The sequence below is a fragment of the Anser brachyrhynchus genome (genome assembly GCF_964034855.1).
Source record: "Anser brachyrhynchus genome assembly, chromosome: 11".
NCBI lineage: Eukaryota > Metazoa > Chordata > Aves > Anseriformes > Anatidae > Anser > Anser brachyrhynchus.
This window is the reverse complement of record NC_137706.1, coordinates 5816736-5842635: the sequence shown is the minus strand read 5'-3', so window position 1 is coordinate 5842635 and position 25900 is coordinate 5816736. Positions and strand designations below refer to the sequence as shown.

General features: G+C 37.5%; 2 protein-coding genes across 33 annotated transcripts in view; one reads left to right on the top strand and one right to left on the bottom strand.

Annotated features, from left to right (window-relative positions):
- The window catches only part of APBA2 (amyloid beta precursor protein binding family A member 2), a 99510-nt gene extending 83341 nt beyond the window's left edge, over positions 1 to 16169 (top strand). For 12 of the 17 annotated variants that reach the window (XM_080608074.1, XM_080608072.1, XM_080608080.1 and 9 more), the window contains 6 exons: positions 355 to 540; positions 4227 to 4406; positions 5592 to 5804; positions 6768 to 6887; positions 13340 to 13480; positions 14850 to 16169. In XM_080608074.1, the coding sequence (XP_080464200.1) occupies positions 355 to 540; positions 4227 to 4406; positions 5592 to 5804; positions 6768 to 6887; positions 13340 to 13480; positions 14850 to 14921 (912 nt within the window). In that variant the 3' untranslated portion in view covers positions 14922 to 16169. Of the gene's footprint in view, positions 1 to 354; positions 541 to 4226; positions 4407 to 5591; positions 5805 to 6767; positions 6888 to 10115; positions 11102 to 13339; positions 13481 to 13910; positions 14041 to 14849 lie in introns of those variants that run through there. The other 5 variants (XM_080608077.1, XM_080608078.1, XM_080608079.1 and 2 more) reach the window with 3 other exon arrangements.
- The window catches only part of ENTREP2 (endosomal transmembrane epsin interactor 2), a 171272-nt gene continuing 145943 nt past the window's right edge, over positions 572 to 25900 (bottom strand). For 12 of the 16 annotated variants that reach the window (XM_080608099.1, XM_080608098.1, XM_080608093.1 and 9 more), the window contains 5 exons: positions 25212 to 25805; positions 21177 to 21254; positions 19931 to 20259; positions 17704 to 17901; positions 13934 to 14068 (listed from right to left, as the gene is read on the bottom strand). In XM_080608099.1, coding sequence (XP_080464225.1) covers positions 17716 to 17901; positions 19931 to 20259; positions 21177 to 21254; positions 25212 to 25805 — 1187 coding nt within the window. In that variant the 3' untranslated portion in view covers positions 13934 to 14068; positions 17704 to 17715. Of the gene's footprint in view, positions 2980 to 7801; positions 8424 to 13879; positions 14069 to 15602; positions 17902 to 19930; positions 20260 to 21176; positions 21255 to 25211; positions 25806 to 25900 lie in introns of those variants that run through there. The other 4 variants (XR_013956089.1, XM_080608092.1, XM_080608106.1 and 1 more) reach the window with 4 other exon arrangements.

Below are 25900 nucleotides of genomic sequence, written 5' to 3'. Positions count from 1 at the left end.
CTGCCGAACTGTCATTGTGAAATGCATCTGCTTCGTGTAGCAGAACCAACACAAGTGAAATGTAATTTTCCAGCAGCATGAAATTGTTTGTTAGTATAGACCTTACTGCTTAAGATCTTACAACCATGTTGTACCTGCGCAGGTAACACTTCCACCGAAGTCAATTTCATGAACCATGACTTCAATCACAGTTCATGCCCATGGACTGTGTAGGGAATGTCAGATATGGGCCCATAGAAAATGTGTTGTTTTTGTCATTCTCAAGCAATAGGTCATCAAAGAGAGAGAAGATGCATCATTTGTAGAGTAATAGCAGACATGAAGAATGTCCTTATTTCTCTTTGCTTTATGTAGGAAACCATGATGGATCATGCGCTGCGCACAATCTCATATATTGCTGATATTGGTAACATCGTGGTTTTAATGGCACGGCGCCGCATGCCAAGATCAGCTTCTCAAGATTGTATTGAAACAACACCTGGTGCCCAGGAAGGAAAGAAGCAGTACAAAATGATATGCCATGTCTTTGAATCAGAGGATGTAAGTAAATTGCATTAAATTTTTTTTGAACAACATATGTCACTCAGAATAGAATCTCTGAAGCTACATCTAATTTCTTGAATGAATTTTTGTTGACTTTTTTTTTTTCTGACTGAAGCTGCAGATATTCTGTGGAAACACTGTCCATATTCATGTGTTTTCTGACTCTGCAAAGTCATGTCTCTTCAGTCCAAAAATACGCACTTTGCCTTAACAAATGATCTTTGAATCATTTCTTTTCTTTCAGCAATGCTGTTCCAAATGCCTTAGTACTTAGTTATATGGAGTTGTCTGAAATTCTATGGCCATCCATGGCCGAAATGAATTTATGACTTTGCTCATCCTGGATTGGATTCCTCTAGTCCAGCAGATTAGCACATAATGATACATGCAAGCCTCTAAGATGGGTGGCAAGGGAGTGGAACCATTCTGGTCCTCTTTCAAACTGAAGCCAAGTTGATGAGAACATCTTCTACCAACAGTCATGGTACAAGGTCACCCTCTACCAGTCATTATTCCCTTATGGCTTACTTACCTGTGGTCAGTTGATGTACTCCTTCTCAAAGATGCAATTTGATCCCTTAATGTTTAAGAACACATCAGCTGTTTATTCTATCTGTTCTCTTTATTTTTTCATCCCCCAAAAAATTATGAATTAGAATGTTTTGCATAAATGCAATAGAGCTAAGAAAGCTTAGTTCTCTGTATTTATAAAAAAAAAAAAAAAGACCAAAAGGGTTTAGCAATTCTTCAGTAAAAGGGTAGAATATGCAAGAACTCCTCTCACTATTCTTTCAGAACGTCTGTACAACAGAAAGCATAATTTAAGCCATTTCGTGCCATAACATACTCTGAGATTCAGTTCTGTAGCAGCCATAAAACACTTTTTGGTAAAATTCCATTTAAAAAAAAAAGGAGTGACCACATTTCTGATGCAAGTGAAAATTAGATGAATGTACATACAACCAATCTTAAAATAGGACTGCAGAAGTAGTGGTTGCAAAAGAATTCTGTACATGCCTGTTTCAGCCTTGTGAAAATTGCTGTCATGCTATATTCTTATCTCTTGTGGCAGAGGAAGATAACCTTGCTTTGCTGCTATTGTCTGTTCAGATTTGGTTTTGTAGCTAAATAGAAGATATTTGTGTCTAAAGCAGCAGACCTGAGGACTTCAACATCTATGGAAAATAATACCCAGCTAGTAAAACAGAAGAGAGAAAGTTTGTTGTGTTTCTAACTTGACAGTTGAAATACAGGTGTGAGTAATAGGCAGAACTAACCATTTCCGACCACTGTTGTATAGGAACAGCTTTAAATACAATTTGTCATACCGGTAAAAAAAAAAAGCATCCGGTTCTTTAGTTCAAGTGTAACTCCCAGGTTTCATAGTTTGTGAGTGAAAGCAATCATTTTCTTTATTTTAAAGCATTTAAGCCTATGAAGGAGAAAAGGCGTTGTCTAAAGGTTAGAGCACTAGACTGAGATTGTTTTCAGACCTATTTCTAAGCTTTGCCACTGCTTTGCTAGGGTGACCTTTTCAAGCAAATTAATTATATTATCTCTAAGCTGTACATAATGCTGAAGGTTTTAAAAAATCATGCATAAGAACTTGGAGATACAGATGAAATTAAGATGTGAGAACTGGCTATTATAGGCAGTAACAGAATAGGACATCTAGGCAAGTTGGTTTTGAGAATGTAAAATGGAGAGGAAAGCAAAGGACAGGACAAACTACAGAGAAAGCACTACAGTAGCATTGGATTTAGGAAACAGAAGTCAGTAAGTACTGGTGATAAACTAATAATGGAATGAGACAAGTGTTCTTGATGGCTTCTGTACTACTACAAACATCTTGGTATCGATTATTCTAGTTTGACAAGAGTTGAGATATTGTTTTAAAATATGAAGAAATGGTATGTGATTGGCTAGGCTAATCATATCTCTAATTTTCTAAAATATTTTTCCAGTCATGTGGATTGGTGCTTTTGTGTATTTAAACACAACTGAAGTAAGAAAGCCACCTTTCAGCATCACAGAAAACACTGTGTATCTGATCAGTAGATTGTGAAAGACTTAGATTTACAATGTTATCCAGAAAAAAACCTGTGCATTCATAATGTGCTTAGCATGGGCCTACTGTCTAAGAAATTGTGTTGCATTCCCAGAATAGTTTTATAGTTTTGATTACTAGTATTTTTAGGGAGTTATGTTGTAAGATGCAATTAACTCCTTTTCAGATCTTTAGGAGTTACTCATATTCCCTGATGACAGAATACAGTTCCTGAAAACCAAAAAATACACAAAACCCAGCTTGGCGTTCTCCTGTGAGCTACAGTAGACTCGGAGTAGGAAAAAAAAAAAAAAATCAGGTGAAAAAAAGAGATGTCTATAAATTCCTTTTACTTACCTCTGCTCTGTTTTTCTGTGTTCCAGTGCCATCTAGTGGAACAAGAAAGTAAATTTTATGACAGTTCAATAGTTCCTTAGTTTAGTTGACTACTGCAGTATGGTGAATGTGCAAAGTAATTAGTTACCATCAATTTCTGTCGATTTCTTTCTAATGCATTTGTATTTCTGACGCATCTAAATACTGGTAACTACAATGTTAGATTGATTATACATGCTATATAGCCCACTGTAATGTGAAGTCATCTCATATTACATACTGTTGTGAAATGCATGCCCAGATAAGCGCTCCAAAAATCAATGAACACACAGGGGATTTGAAGAGTTGTACTTAACGTGAGAAAGATATAGTTATGGCTCTGGCTGTGGTCTTGAAATCACCCCTAACATTGCCCATCAAAAGGCGGTAATGGGAGTAGCTATTGTAGACGTCCAGTCTCTAAAGAAGGGCTATTACTGGTTTGCTGGCAATGTGAGACAGGTATCATGGCAGTAATGAGAGAGGAGATGGTTTTATTAAAACATTGTTTGGTAATTGGGGTAATTGCCACAAGATAGAGCACAGGAAATTCTGCACCAACATGAGAAAGAACTTCTTCACAGTGAGGGTGACGGAGCACTGGAACAGGCTGCCCAGGGAGGTTGTGGAGTCTCCCTCACTGGAGATATTCAAGGCCTGTCTGGACACCTACCTGGGCAGCCTGCTCTAAGGAACCTGCTTTGGCAGGGGGTTTGGACCCGATGATCTTTCGAGGTCCCTTCCAACCCCTTCAATTCTGTGATTCTGTGTTTGCAGTCATATAAAACCAAGGTGGAGAAGCATCAGGGGACACTGCAACCAAAATCATTGGTGCATACATGTCTGTGAAAGCATGTGCAAGCTTAGCAACAGCTCTTATCACTCTTGCAAATACACGGTGGTCAGAAGCACAGTCTGTGACAATCTCTTCTGTAAGCTCTTCCGTGTTGGTACAAAGCCAGTACTCTCCAGTGTTCGTTGGAACAAGTACATAAATAGCATATGGCTGCTCGCTACTGCAATGTACTGATGAAAGGAAATCAGCACGTTTTTTTAAATGGAGTTTGCATTTGATTTTGGATAAAAGGGATATTTTCTGTACAACTGACCTTAAAGTGACTTTATATACGTACTAACATAGCAAGTATATAGAGTATTTCATTTTGACTTTGTCTTCAAATCCAGTCTCTCTGTTTCTTATGGTTTCAGGTGTAAACTGTATCAGACCTTTCTCTCAGCTGTGTTTTGTTCTACATTATAGGCACAGCTGATAGCTCAGTCAATCGGTCAGGCTTTCAGCGTGGCTTACCAAGAATTTTTAAGAGCAAATGGAATTAACCCAGAGGATCTCAGTCAAAAAGAATACAGTGACATCATCAATACCCAAGAGATGTACAATGATGACCTCATACACTTTTCCAATTCAGAAAACTGCAAAGAGGTAAACTAGTTTGGAAATTTTCATTTTCAAATTGATCCATCTCTTTCAGAGGAAAGTAGTTCTCATAGAAATATCTTTTGAAATTTTAAGGATGGTTTGACATCTCAAGATGCATTGTTTCATCAATACTCTGCTACTAAAATCAGCTTTGTGAGCTTTTAGATTTTTTTTCCCTGGTTCCTTCTGCTTCCTTTCATCCAACCAGTAATAAAGTACATTTACATCTGACATAAATAAGCTCTGTGCTTACACTAGTTGCAGTACACAGTGTAAGGCATTTTTATTTTTAAAAAAAGTATTAATACAGAAAGAGAGATGGCAATCCATTTTCATGCCCACTGTAAGTGATTTCTTGCTTAAAAGATACAAGAACCATGTGTCCAGGATGCTGAGGCACTGAGCAAGCTAATTTCTCTTCCCCTAGTAGAACACCAGCAAAAATGCCCCTTGAAATGGAGTTTCACACTTATAATGTGTGAAAAGGCAAGAATTTCTTTTAAGTACCCCTAAATTACCTAAGTGTAAGTCTTAACACGTATGAAATAGCCATATATTTCACATTTCATACATAAGGCACTGTAATACTGAGCATTCTAAACCAGAACATGGTAGGTGCAGCTGTGCCCAGATTCTGCTGTCGTCTTACACTACTACAGTGTGATGGGGATTTGGCCCATGTTCCAAAGGCAGAGCGTTTCCATGCTGGAAACGCCTAAAAACTTCCTAAAGCAATCTTATTTTAAGATGAATTGCATTTGCTTACTCCTTCAGTCACAACTTTCCTAGTTATACTCATTTTTTCTAACATTACAGATTCTCATGCAGAATGTGTGTTCTTGGGAAGAGAGCATTTTTAATCCATACTTGCAGATAGGAAAGTTGGGATTTGATGTGTACTTTAATATGACTGCAGTCACTAGCTGTCAATAAAGTGCGTTCCTGTACATATAAACATGACAAAGTATTTCTCTTGTAGCAAACAAGGTAAAATTCAATTGGACAAATCTTGGTTTAACTAAAAATCAGAACAAAAAATATATAACATTTCAAAGTGATTCAAATCTGTTGGGGTTTTTTTGGTATTTTTTTTTAAGTGTTAATCAGGAACAAATGAGATGCTGTTGCTCAAATTCAGATGAATCAAAGCAAAAACTTTTTTTTTTTTTCCTTCTCTTTTAATTGCAGCTCCAGCTAGAAAAACAGAAGGGAGAAATTCTTGGAGTAGTGATTGTGGAATCTGGATGGGGATCCATTCTACCCACCGTTATCCTGGCTAACATGATGAATGGAGGCCCTGCTGCCCGTTCAGGAAAATTAAGCATTGGAGACCAAATTATGTCTATTAATGGGACCAGTTTAGTTGGTCTACCTCTTGCAACATGTCAAGGGATTATAAAGGTACCCCAAACTTACAACTATATGTTGTAGATTGTAAGCCATTAGAGATGTGATATTCTGGCAAGCAACCCTGTAGATGTCCAGCAGATATGGTTTTTCGTATTGCTATGAAAAATAAGTAAGCCACGACTAATAAGAAGCAGGCTTAGAAAGAGAGATTTGGGGGTGCTAATGTACAGAAAATTAAGACTGGAAAATTTGGCTACAGCTCTGTTACTGGACCAGCAAACAAGGCCAGGTCTGAAATACCTTCCCAGCATAAGTTACTTAACTGTCTTCAAAGTTTCAGGCTTCCCCACATACTCCAAATTAAAATCTGAGGATTAAAATCAGTCATAGAATGACTTGGGTTGGAAGGAACCTTCACAATCATCTAGTGCCATCCACCCTGCCATGGGCTGGGATGCCACCCACTAGATCACGTTGCCCAGGGCCTCGTCCAACCTGGTCTTGAAAAAAAATATCTACTATGCTTCTCTTGGGCTTCATGGAGTTGAATTGATGGGAGGCTGAATGGGGAGCTGGTAGACTGCAGGACAGTTCAAGTGAGTGTGTGAAGATTCCCCAGACACAATTGAATCTCAGAATGGATTATCTTTAATTGCTGAGGCTAAATCGCTCTTCAGACACGTCAAGATCAGCAGCAGGACATTAATTAGCCAGAGGCTGGTAAAGGGCAGGCATTAGTCAATTTTAGTCATTCTTGAATTGAAAGATTTTTTAGTAATTAAAGCTAAGGCTTTGATACATTTTGTTGGGCCAAATAGCTTAGGAAATACAGTATGGTTAATGAAGTAGAGACACATATCTCAAAGTTAACAACAGATTTCTATTAATTCTAGCTGTTGTTTCCCAACTACATTCTGGGAACACTCTCATTACACTCTTGTAATTAGAAAAACACTAATGAAAGAAAAAATTATGATCTCTTCCAGAAATACTAACTTTTGGGATATCTTACAGGGTCTCAAGAATCAGACGCAAGTCAAACTGAACATTGTCAGTTGTCCTCCTGTCACTACTGTCCTCATAAAACGGCCAGACTTAAAATACCAGCTGGGCTTCAGCGTACAGAATGGAATTGTAAGTTTCCGTGTTCACTGATTTTATTTTTGAGTAAGAAACACACCGAAATACTGAAAAAAATCCTTGCATGTGTTTGTCGGTGCATTTTGAGAACTTATTCTTCCTGGTTAAGGTATAAGCTTGCAAACACTTGCTGGGCCTGCTATAGTAGACCTTTATGTTACATCCATACATCAAGGAGATGTATACAGCATAAATATATGGGCATAAACCTTTTTGCTGACAAAGATTTCTTCATTTGTTAGCTTTTGGAGGTTGGATATGTCAGTGTTTGCCAACTGTCTCCAGCAGCTACTGCCTTTACAGCCATTCATCTCTACCTGGAGCTTCTATACAGACCATAACATTTGTTATTTTATTCTGTGCTTTTATTTAATTAACTGGGAGTTCAGTTCACATTGATATACATCCACATTCTAAGACCTTAGTATTTATACTCTGATCCCTTAATTAATCAAAACCTTAGAATCAAGTCTTTGAGTAATGTATCGGAAATGGACAATGCCAGAAAAACAAGTACTGCCATTCTTGAGGAATTCTCCTACATAATAGTTAAAAGATTTGTAGTCCAGATTGCTTGGTGCAATACCTGGATCAGTTTGTACATGTGTAACTCTCTCATTAGCATGCCAGATTTGCAAGGAAAGCAGTTATGCAGAAATAGAGTTTTGCAATCATAATTTAGCTCTGATCCTATTACTTTTTTTCTCCCTTGCTAAAACTAATTGTTCTTCTGGTATGCAGAATTTATTTGGATCACATGAATGTAGGCAGCATCCTAAAAAGCAAGCAAAGAAATGTAATGTGACAAGCTAAAAAGAGGATTGTGGCCTAGGTATCTCTTCTCTGCATGTGGCTGTTTCCCCGTAACAGCAGCATATAGCAGGATGAATGTGACAGATAACACTCACCTAGTGCAGCTCAGAAGCCTTCTCTCGTAGTTCTTCGTTCACAAGCCATTCTCTGGTACCTTTCCAAATCAAACTTCCAGGACACCACTAGCTCAGTAGCCACCCGGCCTTATTGAGAGCTGATATTAGCATTAAGGACTGCCTGTAGTGCAGGACCATCATCATCTCCTCTTCCTCCAGTCTACAAAAGAAAATAATCAGGCTACCTGCACAGAAAACCACATTACAAAGGACTGTGGGCTCTGGTCCCCTGTTCTGTCAAACCCATCCATTGAGTTTACCAGCTTTCTGTTTGCCACCCATATAAGTGCAGCATGTATCTCTAAAGGCTATCTTTTTTGTCTTACTGCACTTTGGGAAACAAGTGGCTCCTTACTGGATTCTCAGCTATGGTAGCTATCTCTAAGTAATTACTGTACCTGTTTTAATTGTTCCTACCTAAGATCATATATCATGGTGTAGTCACAGCAGAGATTGGTATGAGGAACACTGCTACATGCCTTTGTCCAGCTGGAAGCACTCTGAAGTGATACCTCCCCCAGGCTGACATCCTTTAGAAGCACAGGCTTAAAGCATTTGTCATGTTTGGGATTAATGCTTTGACACTTGAGTAGACAGAGGTCTGTAAAAAAAAACAAAACAAAACAAACAAAAATCAAAAGTGTGTGGTATTTCTGTCCTTTGCCTTTCCTTAATCCCCTTTTCACCTATGTATATGTTTAGTGGGTTATTGCTGGTAGTGCACTCAGTGTTAGCAAATCCCAAGTGCTGGGATAAAAAGGATGATTAGGACGGGATCTGGTTTTACAGGACATCACAAAGGATGCTGAGAACTGCATATAACAGTGTGAGAGGCAGAGATTTATTTCCTAATTGCTACCCTTTAGGAACCTAGTATATACAGCTGGTACTATGATACAAAGAGAAAACATATTTAAGGAACAATGAGCAATATTATGGTCTGTTTATCCGCTATTTTGGGAGCACAGCATTACCAGGGGTTGGGGTCAGGGCTGCAAGAAACAATCAGGCCAAAGTGGATTAAAAGAAGCGTATTGCATGTCCTCACATGGACAGAGGCAGTACCAGTCTGTGAGACAATCGAGTCATCTTGCCCCAGCTAATTATCTGCCATGTACTTGGAGCCCCAGTTTAGTTATTTCTGCAGACCATGGCCATCTCCTTTACTTGGACAGAACACACCAGGACTGGTCATTTGTCATATTCACCACTGCGGATGGTCACAGTTCATTGTGGTTACATTAGCAACATTTAGGTGACATCCAACGTAAAGTTTTACCACATTCAGCATAAAAATCCTTCACAGAAAACAAAGAAAGCCTTGTAATACATTCCATTTTTGAAGAGTCTGTTTGAATATAAAAACCAATGAACAAGAAGGAGAGATTAAACGCCTTGTGTTAGGCTACTATGTAGATGAGTTTTTGGTCCTTTAATTCCTTCCTCAGATACAATCTCCTGTACTTCACTTAACGTTTTAAAATACAACTGCAAAGTATATCTCTTTAGTAGCTTGACACCAAACTTTTAAAAAGCAGTTTTCTAACTGCTGGCAATTGTTATAAATGTTGATGGGAAATAATATCCTTATTCTTTTTTTGGCGCAGCATTAGCACAGTGAAGAAATAAATAGCTTGCCAGATAGGGTGTAATTAAATGCCTCATTTTGTTATGATATTACCTCATTATGCATGCATCTGGTACTTATTTCTGTTCCTCTTCTGATAACAGTTTTGTGGTAGTTCCTTTTCACCCTGCCTATCTCCTCTCTGCAGGGTGTATGGCTATTGTATTTGTGAATAGCCCATCTGAGCTGGGTTTTGTCTTCATAGGTTATCAGGAAGATGCAGAGACAGTAGAGCAGATGACTGCTTTGGTTTGTGTGTTCTGTATAGTCTAATTAATGCAAAGCCTGAAGTTGTGTTTCGGGGAGTGCTCGTGGAGCCAGCTTTGGGAAGTTTTAGTTAGGGGACAGCACAACTGCATAAACCACTGTTACGTTTGCAAAATTTCTCTTGCAGTAATAACACAGGTTTTCTACACAGCTCTTGAAAGTTACTTCTGTAGCTTCATTGCACATTTATAAAAGGAAATTGAAATTTCAAGTCTAAAGCATTAAGAAGAAAGTAAAGTACTGTGCGTGTATATGAAACAAGCAGCAGAAATGTATGATGGAAAGGTGAATGGAAGACAATCAGTCATCTTATGAGAATTATTAAATCAAATTTCCTTTAAAATTGGTTATTTAAATGCAAATTATCCTCTCATATCACATCATTTTCTTGTTTTCTAGATTATGAAAGATGTGTACCACCAGTTGTGTTTTTACTGCCGGTAATCTACCACTTCTCAGTCAAGATCTGACTGCTCAAAACACTTCCTCCGAGAAATATATCTACCCATCCCTAACCCAACAAAATTCTATCTAAAAATACAGTAATACTAGGTAAAATTTAACAGAACAGATAGTTAGCTTATTCTGTCTTCCTTGCCTTTGTTTACATTTGTTTAAACTGTCTGGGGCAAAAAAAAAAAAAAAAGGGCTTAAATAGAGTAGCATAGGAGTGAGACAAGGAGAAACCTGGTTAAATAGGTTGTATTTAGGTATTTACTCAGAATAAATTAATTTGTTGATTTGTTCAGTTAATTTGCCTTGTACTGATCTATACTTAAGGTTCCGATATAAAGTGGGCAGTTGCATTAAAACTGATTGAAGCTACTGAAGTTTCACAGGTGATTCACTGCAGCTTGTATACAACATTGCAGAATATCTAACAGCTGAATGGATTACTAGTATGGTTTACTTTTTTTTTTTTTTGCTTTCTGTTTACACAGTAAATAGAGCATAGGCTCTTGCTTACACAAGATCCAGATCAGTCATGCTTTATTTAATAATCATCTAGCTGATACCATAATTCAACAAGTATAATAGCAAGCTAAACAATCCTGGCTAAGAAGAATCTCATCTACCACTTGTACTTAATGGTACTGCTCATCTTAAACTTGCCAGCCTAATCTGTCTCATCTCCAGGAGCTGGAGACAGAAGTCATAAGGCTGCTTTCAGTCAGTCACTTGCAAATACAGGAGTCACATGAGTCTGTGCTGTAAGTACAGTATATTTCTTTACATCTGCACTGTATCTAGCTTAACATGATCTGTGAAGCTAAGCAGAGCCACTTGTGATCTGCATCTGTTTCTCTTTTTACCTCATTAAAATACTTAACATTTACAAAAAGGAAGCTGAATCCCTTCCCTGGAGAGAGATCACATTCTTGAATGAGGGTAAGAGACCGCTTCCTATATCTGAGACTGTTAAAAAGACTAAATTTACCGATAGTATTAAAAGTGCTTTGAGTGCAACTGAACAAAAAGTACTCTGGATGGATTCGCAAGCCATTATCTTTTCCTTTATGCCAGTGGAGTTAAAGGTAACATTTCCATTTGCTCTGAAAGCTTTTATTTCATCTGGTTGTATGGTCTCTGTATTTTATTTTATACGGTGTAAAGTTTATTTATAGCGTTTCTTTTGGCACAGTCCGCTTTTGTCCTGTCAGATGACTGACTGTATTGTATGACAATCCCCAACATCAAGGAGCAAACTTTCACAGTGAGTTAAATAGTTACAGTAGAAAGTACATATAAAGAGTCAGGTGAAGATCTACGTAACACAGCTTGTCTTGTTACCTGTACAATTAAAAGGTAGACTACCTGCAAAGCAATACACTGAAAATCAAGCTGTAGTTCTGTGAAGACTCCTGTTGGTTCCTCTAACCCTTATAGTCCATCTGAAGAATGGTTTATGAACCACAGTAGGTAGAACTCAATCACTTATTTTAGACTGGATGCTGGAAGATAAGTCTTACTGCAGGATAAACTTTGTTTTCTGAATGCTAAAGAAGGTTGTGTGGTTTTGTTTATTTTTAATTCCAAAAAATATACATATATTTCCCCTCCCTGTATCAGACAGCATGACCTTTGACTAAGAAAGAATTTCATTTTTCCTAGCACTGTTAACTGTGAAGAAGAATTTAAAGGAAACTGCTAGTGTAATACAGGAAGATATTGCTCATCCACAGACATAACGTGCTTATCCACATTGTTTTCACCTCCATTGTATTCTAGCTTGGTCATCTCCCCACATACTATGTTAGGTAGAGAATTAGATTATAAACTCACTGGGACATGAGCCACATCTTATCATACTTATATTTAGCTTTGAGCAAACTATCAGATCTCAGCAAATAATAATTCTTGGCATATGATTATAACCAATGACAGTTACTGCAGAAACAGCTGTCATCGTGTGATATTCCTCTAGTAGTCGTTTTTTTTCCTCCAAGAACAGGTTTTCCTCAGTAAACAAAACATAAATCTCAGCAGTGCTAAGCTCTGCTCAGAGATTCAGACTATACATTATCTGCTTTATTTTGAAGGACTTAAGCTCATGCAACACAATTCAGCAATAATTTCTATCCAATACACATCTGTCTTGTCTGTCAGGGGCCGTGTTGTAGGACAGATGTTGCTGAGAAGACAATTTTTTAATGAAGATCTCCATGCTGCATTGAGCTTTCTTCCTTCTATACACCATGCATGTTGTAAGTTCAGAGAATTTTAAATATCAGCATCTGCTAGGACTGTGCCTCATAAATGCAATTTCTGTAGAATTATTCCTCTGTTGTAGCGGGGCATAAAAGTCAAAACCTGTGGTTATTTCTCTGCTGCTACCTGTGGCTGCCAGTTGAAACAGCAGCCTGATCTGCCTTCTTCGTCCTAAGCTCTCTCTAGTCAGCAGCACTATAAAATGTGAAGAAAAGCAGTGGCTCTGGAGAGCAGAGTTTCCTCTTCCAACCTGCAGAGGTACAGGAAAGAAGCTGTCACACTACACTATTCAATTAGCTTGCTGAGGACAGCCTGTAAAAAGAATTAGAATGTTCACACTTGAGACCCTGCTGTCAGCTGACTGCCTTTCAATGCGCACTGTCTGTATGGAATCATCCTTTCCTTCAGACTAAACCAGTGTTTCTGCAGAATTAAGGATTATGGATTAAGCTTTATGTCATTTTTTTCCACATACATGAAAAATTTGCTGTTATAGATGAATTTTTACTCTAGTACTTTTTTTACTTGCCATTATTCAGAAAGAACAATGTGTTAGTTTGCAGAGAGAGTCCAGATGGAACAGCCAGAAAAATTTAAATCACTTTCTTCTCCTATCCCAACAGTATGTAAAGACTTAACTCTTCCCACAACTCCATTTTTGCATGGCTGCTAGCTGTATCACTGTACTAGGTAATCGCATGTTACCAAGTCATAAGAAAGAAAGTAAAAATTGTAATTTCCAGAAATTTTGAAAAACAACAAACCATTTAAAACCTCACAGTACTGCTTATTACCTTTCAGTACTATCTTCTGGAGCCACCATGATATCACCTCTCAATATTATGCATTAAATCCTAGTAACTGCTACATTCCGACATTTCTAAACTTTAATAACCTTGACTTTTTCTTGGCAGATTTGCAGCTTGATGCGAGGTGGAATAGCTGAGAGGGGAGGGGTAAGGGTAGGTCATCGTATTATTGAGATCAATGGACAAAGTGTTGTTGCAACTGCTCATGAGAAGATAGTACAAGCACTGTCTAATTCAGTGGGAGAGGTAAGAAAACTATTAAATACTTATCAAAGATTTAAAACTGTTGAAAGAATATATATTTCAGTTGGGAAAAATAAACATACTATTAATACCACCACCTCAGTAGATTGGAGTTGAGCGTTAATAACAATTAACAAAACATCTTTGAACAATTACATATACATTTAGTATGTTTTTACACCTGTTTTCAAAAGTTCATGGCATGATTCTGAACCTCAGCGTACTGTTTGAATTAAACTAGTCAGTTAAAGGAAGAAATCACTTAAGCACATTAACTATGAAAATGTCTCTTAGCTAACAAATACAGCATCTGCCATAAAAATAAATTAATATTCAAAGACCTGAGATTAAAATTTATATGTATTTTAATCCTTTCACTTCTACTGAACATTTCCAACTTACCTTAGAAATAATTTAAGACATCTCTCTCCAGCACTTTTAGAGAAGTCAGCGATGGATGAACAAGATCCTCTAGTTTATCAAAATCCCTACTGATTTTAGTGGTAGGATCATACACAACCCTGGCCAGATCTTCCACTAGGCTCCTTTGCCATAAATCAGAGGTAACTTGTTTTCCTGTGGAAAATGATACTTGAAAAAGAATACAGAATACATGCATGTTGGCAGGAACAAAGCTATATAGGTTTCAACAGAACCTACATGCCTTTGTGATACCTGTTTGTTGCACTTTTCACTAAACATATGAGGACATCATGCAACTTGTTTTTTGCAGCATGAAGAAACCAAGCTATCAAGGCAGCATGTGTCTGGTGAGGTTCTATAGGTACTTAAAGCTGTTAGTAAGTTTCTGACAACTCCGATTACCTGATGTCCTATTTATCCGTAAAATCCCTCTGATGCTCATCACAATACTCTCTGCAAAAAGAACTTAAATATGCTAGTCATGAGAGAACCTGTTTCACCAAACCCTTAACTGACGTTTAAGTGTTGGGTGATAAAGATCAAGTTGTGTGTTCAAATGTTCATCAACAAGGAGAAAACACACGTAAAATTACCCTTCCACAGGGGAGGAAAGTACAAGAAAATCCAGGTTCAGTTAATATCAGAACAGCAGAATCAGTTTTCAAGGAGGTTTGTGCTGCTTCATTAGAAATGGCAGTAATCAGAGTAGAGTATAACAGTGGACAGTGTTTTATTAATTATCTTTTCAGCTGTAGAATGTTACTTCCTGGCAGTTGTCATTGGAAAAAAAATAATCCAACAGAACAGCTCATTGGAACCAGAGAACTTTTAACTAGAAACGTTGGTAACATTCACATCTCTAGGAACCAGTGGGAGAATCAGGTTGGGACTTATGAATTACTTTAATAAGTTAGCAATTCTGTTAATTTCTGTGTAAATCAATCAACAGATTCATATGAAGACTATGCCAGCTGCCATGTTCAGGCTTCTAACTGGGCAAGAGACACCCCTATACATCTAGCTTGTGACTCTCTTGCAGCAACATAAATAAATGATTCCATCAGAGCTGAAGCCCTCATAGCTGAAGAGAACTTTGTATTTTGTATGAATGAAAGGCTTTGAAGCTGACCTGAGGACTCTGACACAAGGAACAGACAGGTGTCTGCCTTTTCTCCTTCCTTTTTATTTCTTTGCCAAAAAGTAATGAGAAGGATGGTCAAAGACAATAACCACCAACACAAAATCTTTGTAAAACACTTAAGTATTTTGCAACATCTTCTAAACTCTTTTCTCATAAAACTTAAAACATATTTATTTGTAACCTTTATGTGGAGTGACGTATGTATGTCTGTCCTGTTTGATAACATGGTGAATGTGAAAACTTGATGAATGAGACTGCAGAAAATGGCAAAGATAAGCAATTAGACAAAGCTATGGCTGCCTCAAGCTAAGAAAAAATCCCAGTACCATAAACCATTAAGCGGTCCACTACTGATGGCATGGTGTGATTTTAAAACTGGTGCCGAATAGATGGTATTTCGGTGGAAAGGAATGTGTGCAGTTAAAACTTTTAGATTCTAATGTAAAGAGAACCACTGTAGTACTTGGTATTGTTATGACAAGTGTAACCTGTTTGGCAAGGTGTGAACATAAATATGTAACAAGTGTTTCATATGCTAAATAAAGAATAATTGCCACAAGATAAAAATCAAAATATTTATTTAGATACATATTTATTTTTAATGCTTGTGATTTTTATGATTTAACAGAGTGATTTCATGGATAACTTATTGCACAGTTTTGTGTAATGTATGTGTTGGGCTGTTTTTTTTGTTTTGTTTTGTTTTTTAACTTTTGCATATTACTTTTTTGTTTATATTAGCTCTAAACGGGAAAGCCATGCTTACCTGTTTTCTGTTTTTTTATAAAGCATTCTTATTCCTGAGGCAATGTGTTTTGAATGTGAATTGTTTTGACAAATAACCTAGCACCATCAGCAGTATTAGATTGTGTGTAGATTAAAAAAAAAAGTAGTAAAGTTGTATTCCTTATTACATAAATGTTAATTGGTGTAACTTTTTGTCTATTTTTTTTTTGGGGGGGGGAGGGGCAAAGCCTTGAAGAAAATACACTGTGACTTAAGAAGCCTTACCATGCAGTAACTAAAGAGCTTTAGATGACTGTACTTCAAGGAGTAGTGTGTTGCATGCAACTGACCTTAGGAAAGAATTAACCTACTATCACTAATAAATCTGAAAAAATAAATAAAGCTTGCTTATTTTGTTTGTTGTGTAAGTTTACATAGTAAAAAAACAACTAGAATATCTTTTAATTCTTCAACTAAGTGCAGTTGCAAAGGTCACAGATTTTTTTTTTTTAAAGGGAATTCATCTCTTGAATTAACAGTTCATATATTAGTATTATTATCTTTAGAGTAGATGTTTTCAAATAGCATACCTGCTTGCCACTGGATGTCACTGTAACTTCACATCAGTACAGAATCATGCTATACTTAAAATACGTTAAAATGGATTATTCTGTAAAACTTAAACTACCCATCTTCAGCTACATTCATTTGTGACCTTTTCACAGGATGTCTGCCCAGCTCAGAATGACACAAATGAACCCAGTATATGATTAAACCTCAAATGGAAACTGTAACACTACTGACAAGCACTGCTGCAAAAAAAATTTAAACCCTGAAACGTCAACATGTGGTAGGTTCTTTATGAGAACCTTTTCTTTAAGGCCTTTTCCAATTTCCTCTGAGAGAGGCAGATGAAGCTTGCACTGGAAGACATTGCTGGTAGACCTGTGTTTATGCTGGTAATCAAATTAGCATCAAGAATACTACTTTTTTTTTTAAAAAAAAAGATAATTTTAAATTAATCAAAAATGCAGCAGAGCCACAAGGAAATGTTTTAGTAATACAATTATCCAAACTACTAATTGGAATAACAGTTCTTTTTTCAAAAAAAAAAAAAGTTTGTGGCCCTGCTAGATAAAAATTCACCTTGTTTCCTATCACTTGGCATTTGTAAGTACATAAAATCTTTTCGGAAATGCAGGATTTCAGAGACTTCTTCCCTAATGCACCTTCTGGACACAATTCACAGAATACTTAAAACATCAGTTTTCAATAGCACATACTACTCCAACTAATAAACTCTGGAGCATTCAGAACAAAGTAAAAACAATTCACACTGCAACCTTTAGTATAATATAAAAAGGCAACATCTTGAGGGTGGGGAGGGATGGGCAGGGAGAAGGCAGAATAATAAGAATTTAAATACAACCGATCAGTTAGCCTGGCATGAAAGACGCTGGAAAAATGAATTAGAAGCAGCACTGTATGTGCATATAAATCACCTTTACATTTCTATCCAAATCAGTTGTTGAAAAACCAAAGTCCAGAAATACTTTTTATTAAAACACTGATCATAGTTAAAACACTTTGAGGTACATTAAATAAATACAACTTTTAAGTTGTACAGCCAGTCTATGGTGGTTTTGCAATGGTTTTCAAGAAATGCTAGACATCATCAACAGCATTTCTCTAAGTACAGTGGAATATATGCATTTCTGGTTGAGAAAACATTTGTTACGAGTTGACTAATAAATCAGTTAAAATTTTTCAAAATGCAGGGCTGAAATTTACATTCAGAAAATCAGGTGTTCTCTTCCTGCTGTTGGAAAAAAGTAGAATTCCAAAGGAAGACACTTTTTCCATTTTAAGCCATCCACTACTTGTATTTCTCCCAGTCCTGGTTTCTTCCTTAATCCTCTCTGCTGGAATCACATACCTGTGAATATTATCAAAGGATGGTTTCCCGGGAAACTCCAATTAAACTGTGAGGCCTGTCCCGCTCTAACCTGCGAGTGATATGGGACCTGTGTAAGAAGGCAACTGGAGAGCTCAGAGCACCACAACTCTGAAGATGAAGATCTTCTTGGAGCCGCTTTCTGGAGGTATTCGCACTCTGCTGGGAACTTGTAATAACCTGTTCATCAAAAGGGCAGAAACGGAGGAGGGATAAAACGTGGAAAACAGTGAAAACTGATTTCATTTAAAAGGCTCAGCTTCTGAATATTACGTCCTTCAAGTTACCTAGTGATGGAACTCCCACAAAGGAGTTGTGTCTTCATGCAGCCACCCAGAGTCTAGCCCACTTGTGTTTTTACAGCTGGTCACAGCTGAGTAAGGCCTACTGGCAAGCAAAGTCAGCCTTGAAAGGCGTCAGGCCTCGCACCAGTACTGTAGTATTATATCACCAAAGGGGCGAATAAGTATTTGTTTCTCTATATGTGAATGAAAAGGACCAGTGAAAAAGGCAGCAGTTCTCCCTTAAAAAAGATACATGTAAGTTTGGAGCAAATTAAACTATTTCTTTAGGAGACAGAGATGTTTTACTAGCTTTGGTGAAGGTGGGAGACAACTAAAACCTTGCAAGCCTGACAAACAAGCATTCTGTTAACAGAAGTATCAAGCTGCTTCACAAATCTGAATTACACAACCATTTCACCAAAATGCTGTGACTTCCTGAGTAGATTGCTGGGATAGCCTTGACTTTTACTGATAAATAACTTCACTAGAATTTTTGCTTTATTGTGAAAAATTCTATGTCCCCTCCAATCTAAGAAACCTGAACAGGGTAAATATTGAACCACGGGTTTCTAGTTTTGTGAGCTACATAAGCCCTCAAATTCTTTCATACTGCTTTGTTTTGGGAGAAACTTTTTTTAATTTAAATAAATTGTTTTCAGCTTTCTAACCTTGCAGATTTAACGACCTGCAAATCCAGTAAAGCAATAAAAATGTTAAAAGTTAATTCCACACTGACTCTCTATTAAGTATGTTATAATAGTACTGCTTGCCTAACGACTTGACTGTAAGGTTAACTGATACAGTGATGCTTCTTTGTTCTACTTCATAGTTAGCAAAAGACAATCTTGCAACAAGCTTTTTTAAATGCTGTATGTTTCCTGCTACATCAAACTATCTCACAATAAAAGTAAACACCCTGCAATTTACACATTACTATATCCTGTTTTAATACTTAGCAAATTTCCCTCACTTAGGGATCATCAGACTAATGCCACAAATACTAAGTAACTCATAATGGAGAAACAGCCCCCAAGCATGCATCCTTAATCATCTGTCCAGCTCTGAAAACTCTACCATCAACCTGAACATGGTTAGTCAGTGTTAAGACCATTCTGCTTTTTGAATCTGACAGCGTAAATGGAACTTCACTTTTATAGCTATCATTCTGGAAACAATACTAGCAAGAGGTGATTCATCACCTTCCTTCCTGGAAAAAAAAAAATTAAAATAAATAGACATATTATTAAACATGCATTAGATTATAAGAGTTGCTACCACTACTAATTCTTTTTTTTTTTTTGTATATATATGATTCCTACCAAGCCTTGCATTTGTTTTATTCTCTCTCAAAAGCATAAAGTGTCAATTATTTTTCTTAAAAATAACAAGGGTCATTGTCGTTCTTCTTGTCAGGAGTAAGGGTAACTGCAGTGTTCTATTTTGATAGATTGTGGCCCTGCTTGTTTATCTACCCTTTCTTTTCAGCTAGTAGCTAATGCTGTACAAATACATCTGCCTTAAAAAAAAAAAAAGAACAAAAAGAACACAACAGATCAAAGTCAGTGCTTGAATCCATGCTATCTCCATGTATCAACACAAATTTATGTAGGGAATACTACAACTCAGGTTTAAAAAGCCTTTGGAAATAAGAGATATTGCTGACTACCAATGTGTAAAATCAGTTCCCTACAGATCTCTTAGGATTTTACCAGTACTGTCTCCAGCTGAAGATTTTTAAATGCATTTATAACTGCCTCAGTGTAAAATGCATTACTGCTTGATAAATATAAATTATTTCCTACTAAAGCCATGTTACTGCAAGATATCCTTTGTAATTCTCTGAACTATTCAAAACTATAAAAACATTTTGATAAGGCACATGTCTCATCAAAGTTGAACAAATCTTTAGAACATTAATGACCTACCTGGTCTATAATATTGGCACTGAAGATGGCTTCTTCCATGTGTCTTTCATCAGATTTTATTACTGATCGTATACTGTTCACTACGTGACGTACTTCTGGAGGGAGATTACAGTTTGAATGTTCCAAAAATTTGGCAACTAAAATTTTTGTGTCTTTATATGCCTTAAGGTCCACTAAAGAGCGTGGTCGCTCTTTTGAGGCTGTTCGCAAAGCCTTTGGCTTTAAGTGGAAATCAATTTTCCTTGTATCCCTCTGTTTTCCAGTTGGTAGGAAACTGCTCAAAGAATGCTGACAAGCAGAGGCAGCCATATGAGAATCAGAAACAGGAACTAAAAGAAGGGGGGAAAGAATATCTTTAAAGTAAATGTTGTTTTTTTAAAACAAACAAAACACAAACCAGAACAACAAATAAAAACCACAAAAAAAAAGCACCAAAAAAAATACAAGGCAAGTCAAGTATCCTCACAAAAGGTTTTGTCATAAATTGTCTGTTTTCTCCAGAGATAACAAAATAATGTCATCGAGGAAACCTTTTAACCAAAGGCCAAGGTACAATTCATTCTCATGACCAAGAAGGACTGTATTTAAGAAGAGTGTGGGCATAATTAAAGTACTTCATAAATCAGGCATTTTTGTTACCTCTACTTTCAGCGATTTCAGTAAACATTAATGGTAAGGGGAAACGCCAGCTACTCAGTGTTACATATGTAACTTGGAATGTTTTAGCTTGCTTGGCTTTAAGGATAAAGTTCCCCTTGCTTCTATAGTTAGGCCCCAAAAATGATAAGCGGAGAATCATATATGAGAGATTGTTGAGAAATACAGAGAAAGCAAAAAAAAAAAATAAAGAGTCTTTAATCGCAGCATTTGTGATTTGTGATCAAAGGCGGCTTCCAAAATAAATAAATAAATAAATAAAGCAATATAACCGAATGGGAAAGTTCTGCCTCCACACCTCATGCTTGCATGTGGAGAGAATCCATTTTTGCTCTTCACAGTATGCTGGGAGACAAAGAAACCCAATCCGCTATATTTAGTGCAAGAACCAGGAATCTGGCAAGAGGTGGACTCAGTGAACATGTGTAAGTATCGTTCTGTTGGAACTGTACATCATGCACCTATGCTGTTACTGAGCAATTTTTACTCCAAACTTTCTTGATCATATTTCTCTATCAGAAGCTTATTTTAATTTTTAAACCAAAATAAGGAAATCTACACAATCCTGCTTTAGAAAACAGATCCTCACCTGTTTCTAATGTTGCTGGAGATAATCCTGCATCTTGATGCCGTCTACATGTAGGAGGAGTCCAGGCACAATGATCACCTTTAACCAAAGACAGACAGACAGAAACAGCACAATCAAGCCCTGTTATCCTGTGCGGAAAGCAAGGAAAAATACATTTGGATCATTTGGATCTTTTGTCATCTCCTTTACAGAATGAATCTACTCAGCTGAAATACTACTTGCAAGATATCCACTCACAAAGAGAAACTACTATACTCAGAAATGTCCTTTAAGCTGTTAAAGAAACGCAGACAGAAAGATAGTTCCTTGCTTGGTTTCCTCTTATACAGCTATCAAATCCTAAATACTTCAGGCCTAAGCACTTAAGTTACAGAAGGCTCAATGCATTCTAAGGGCAGACCTCAGACCGTCCTGTATTTCCTTGGCAGACAGAGTTTGTCTTTTTAAAAAAAAGGAAAAGGAAAAGAGGGAGAGGGAGAGAAAAAAGAAAAGAAAAACAGGGAAGATGAAGCTCTCTTATTTCTATAAGAACGGTATTTTGTTCAATACTTCTACCTCTTTTTTCCTCCTTTTTAAAAAAAAAGAAAAGAATTCATTCTTTGCAGGAGAAATGTTATTAGATTAACGGGTAGGTGACCACTATGGTTACTGGTGATCCAATTAATAACAAATGTTTGCAGAGCTTCTGCAAACAGCTCTGGACATAGCTGCCTTCTAATGACAGTGTTTCGGGGATGCCAGCACAAGCGTCAATGATCATAAGATCACACTATGCCGTAATTGACAGTGCACTCTTTTTGATCTCAAGCTTCTGACAGGCAAGATGGAATAAGCCCTTCCATTTCTGCTGTGCATGTTTGTGTCTGTTTTCAGAACTGAAAACTATTTTAAACTTCTTGGTAGATTAGTAGAGGTTTTCTTCCATATCTTTAGGGAAGGTTTGTAAAGAAAATAATTAAATGAAGTCAAACAAACATAAGATGCTACACAGAAAAGTAAGAAAAGAGACAGCCACTGTTCTGTCTTGAATTTTCCTCATTGTGCTGACGTACTGCAACACATGAATCACAGCATGCTTAATGAGAGAAGACACTCGAGAAGTTCCATCTTCCCATCCTTTATTACCCTGCTTAACACATCTGTGCCAGAGACAAAACTACAGTACTGGCCACCATCCTGAATCACCTGGAACACAGGCACTACCATAATCACCCTGGAGTATCCCAGGACAATCAGCTGACAGAGCCACGTGGTCTATCACATTTCCGTATAGATTAAGTTTACTGAAACAAAGATCAGTGCTCAAAGTTGATTCTGTCCTCCTTTGCTATGACAAACTTTATGGAGAAAAGACAGGAAAATGTGCAAACCGCTCATTTGTAAGGTTTCCCCCCCACCTCCTCCATTTTTTTAAGTGGTAAAAACTTCTTACAGAGATTTTATGTGAATGCACAAGACTTAAATTGTCAGGGACTACACAGTGATTATAAAGGCAGCTATTACACTGAACTTTCATCTACTTTCTATACTAGAAATGACAGATATTTTAAAACAAATAAACAAGCTCACTTTCAGCGTTAAATGATAAATGGGGGAATTACTGAGTCCATCCTGCCAAGATGTGCTTGAAGCACATGAATTGTGTTATCAATCTAAAAGCCTACCCAGTTGTATGCCTGATTCCCAGATCACTAATATATTAGATCTCACACCTGTTGTGTCACAGCCCTGTTGCACTCATGCAACATTCCTGTGCCAAATAAATTATGCTCCAAACTAGGTGCAGTGCAATCACAGTAACATTCAAGACCAATTTCAAAAATAAAAAAAAGCTGTACACAGTTAACTTTGAGGTTGCACTTCTAAACCTGTTACCATTGACTTCTATGGGCGCGTTAATCAGCAGGTGAGTTATTTTTCTTAAAGCAAAAAGACAGGATCCTAGGACAAAACTAAACCCACTTACTGATCTGACCATTACATTTTCCCATTTGTGAAAATGCCTGAAGCTCCCCCAACCCTCATTTCCCCAAAATCTGTAGCGTGTCTCTTGCATGACTTATTAGTCTCAACAATATGCAGTTAGACCAGTAGTCAAGATCAAATGCTTCTTTAAGTGAGCTGAGTATAAAGAACTTCAGCTGTGTGTCACAGCTTAGGAAAAGTGTGCTTAAGGGCTGCTACAAGCAGCCTGTACATGTTAGCAGAATTGTGCCACTTCTGATTTCCAAATAAAGGTCATCAACAAGTAGAGCGAGGAAGGTGAGTGAAATGAAGTAGTGAAAACCTTCACAGAGTAAAATTTTGCAAATTCTAGTTTGCCAAAAATATAAATGAAAGAAATGTGCAGATCTAAACTCAAGTGCTTCTCTTGAACATCCAGTTTTAAAGAATCTTCTGTACACAGCATAACGGCGAACTAGGCCAGCACAAATACATTCCCTCTGAGTTACCCCATCTCATGCTCCCCCTCTGCCATGTGTATATCAGTAACTCTAGAACTCTCTCTGCTTCATTATTCATTTTTACAATTTTTGCTAAGACCAGTTAAATCTCAGTAATGTTTAACCCCTGTTCTCCACTAGGGAACTTGGAAATTAGTCAAAGTAATTCCTATAACTATAATAAATTAAATAATGCCACTCCTCCAGAAAAGATGATGGATGTATTTAGGACGTGTTAAGAATGACGGCAGAGCATCTGTTATGGCAGATGTCCCAGCAGTCAGCTAGAGCACATAGACATGGCTGCCTACATTAATATCTCTGTCAAACACTACTCAAAGAGCATATGGAGCCCAATATGGAAAACGCACACAATGCAATCCAGAAGAGAAAGGGCTGTTCTTCTCATGTTTGGCACAGCGTAAAGGATTCAGAAATTCCTACTTACTGTCTGCACAGCAGCTTCATAGCACCTACATATCCTAGCCGAGTAAATTTCATAAAAATAAGTGCAGACTTCTAGATTAAAGATTCACATTTCCTCGACAGCATGCTGAAGCCGGATTTTTAAAGGCAGAAGACATTCAATTACTGAACTAGGTATGAGGTCTCTGAAATTCATAGGAACAGAATAACAATGCAAAACACATAATAGAACCAACACTTCATCTTCCTAAATGAAACCAGTCATTTCAGCATTTTGTCTACTTTTGCTCTGAGCTAGTCATGATTTTTTTCTTTAGAAGCCTTAGAAAGGCCGGTGAATGCATATGTATCAGGATCATCTGTCTGACAACTCACAAAGCTTTCATCTTTACTTTCAAACCACTTCTCCAAGTTACCCCTTCGAATCTCTCCAGTTTACATCCTTTTGTAAAACCTGTACTTTTCAAACATTTTAAATCTACATTCCTGCTGTTATTTGACCAAGCCACTCCCTACTAAATCAAACATTTATTTTCCACCAATAAGCTGATTTTTATGAAGATACAGTGTTCAGCTAACAGCTCCTCTCCTCTTCTTCCCAACTTGTCTAAAAGGAGATTCATAGCAGAAGATGCTTATCCTCAGCAGTCAAAAGCTTTCCTTTTCATTCATCAACTTGTCATGTGCCTCGTCTTTCATTTATTTTTTTTTAAAACTTGTCACTGTACAGTCCAATACAGTTACAGTTGTGACTGCCTCTGAAATGAACCAGTCCTGTCAATGTCAGTGTCACCTTCAGGAAACACAACCTGCTGTATTATAAGCATGACAGCTCAATTAATCATTTCGCACATAGAACCCAGCTATTGTTCAACCTTGTAGTTCAGTTTCTCAATATAACAGTAAAAGAGGGGTGAAAGCATCTACTCAGGAGATGGTTTTCTGATCAGCGCAGAAAGGCTGGTACAATTCAGAAAATCCAAAATTAATTTCACTCTGTCATTTTTACCACTTTCACTTAAAAAAAATTAAAGCTAGATGGTGTGCACAGAATTAAAGTCTTCACATGTCAGTCAACCCTCACTGAAAGGTTTCACAATGTACAGCAGCACTACATGCATAAAACCAACATCACGCTCCATCAGCCTCGTTACACTACACCTACCTTCTGGATAAGACGAACACGATACAGGATCACTCGATGATCGGACTATATTTGAATTTCGGTATTTTGTCACATGGTGCTGCTGGACAGTACTCTCAGGGCTGCTCACATATGATGCAGTATTTGGAGGTCCAAAACAGGGAGCAGTCTGGGAAGGGACAGCATGCTGGCTAGAGACCATAGAACAGATCTTCTTTTCTTTCAAATGTGCTGTGACATTGCTTTCTTGAGCAGAACTCTGCAATTCTCTTTCTGAGGGGCTGAAATTCTCTGAGGAACAGTCTGAGGATCTGCTGTGGGCACAGTTCTCATTTTCCTGTCCTTGTGACTGGTCCATAGATGCTCTGCTGTGCAAACTGTCATCCTCATCAGGAAAACCCTCTGAGCAAGTTCTGTGGAACCTGCAGTGGATGCTGTAATCCAGACTGCTGCAGCTCTGGCCTGTAGCCCCTTTGCGGCTTGTACAGCAGGGAGAAAAATCTGCCGAATGGAGAGACCCCTGAACTTCCAGCGAACAAAGATCTTCGGAGGAGCAGCTGTGGTCTGGGACATCAGCAGCCTCAGAGACCATCAATGAGGTGCTCTCACCAGAAACTGCAAAACAAGAGATCCAGAGAAAAAGGAAGACTTCTTGCACCACCACCACCCTGCGCTTTCAACATACTGATTTAAATTTAGGAATTGTCAAG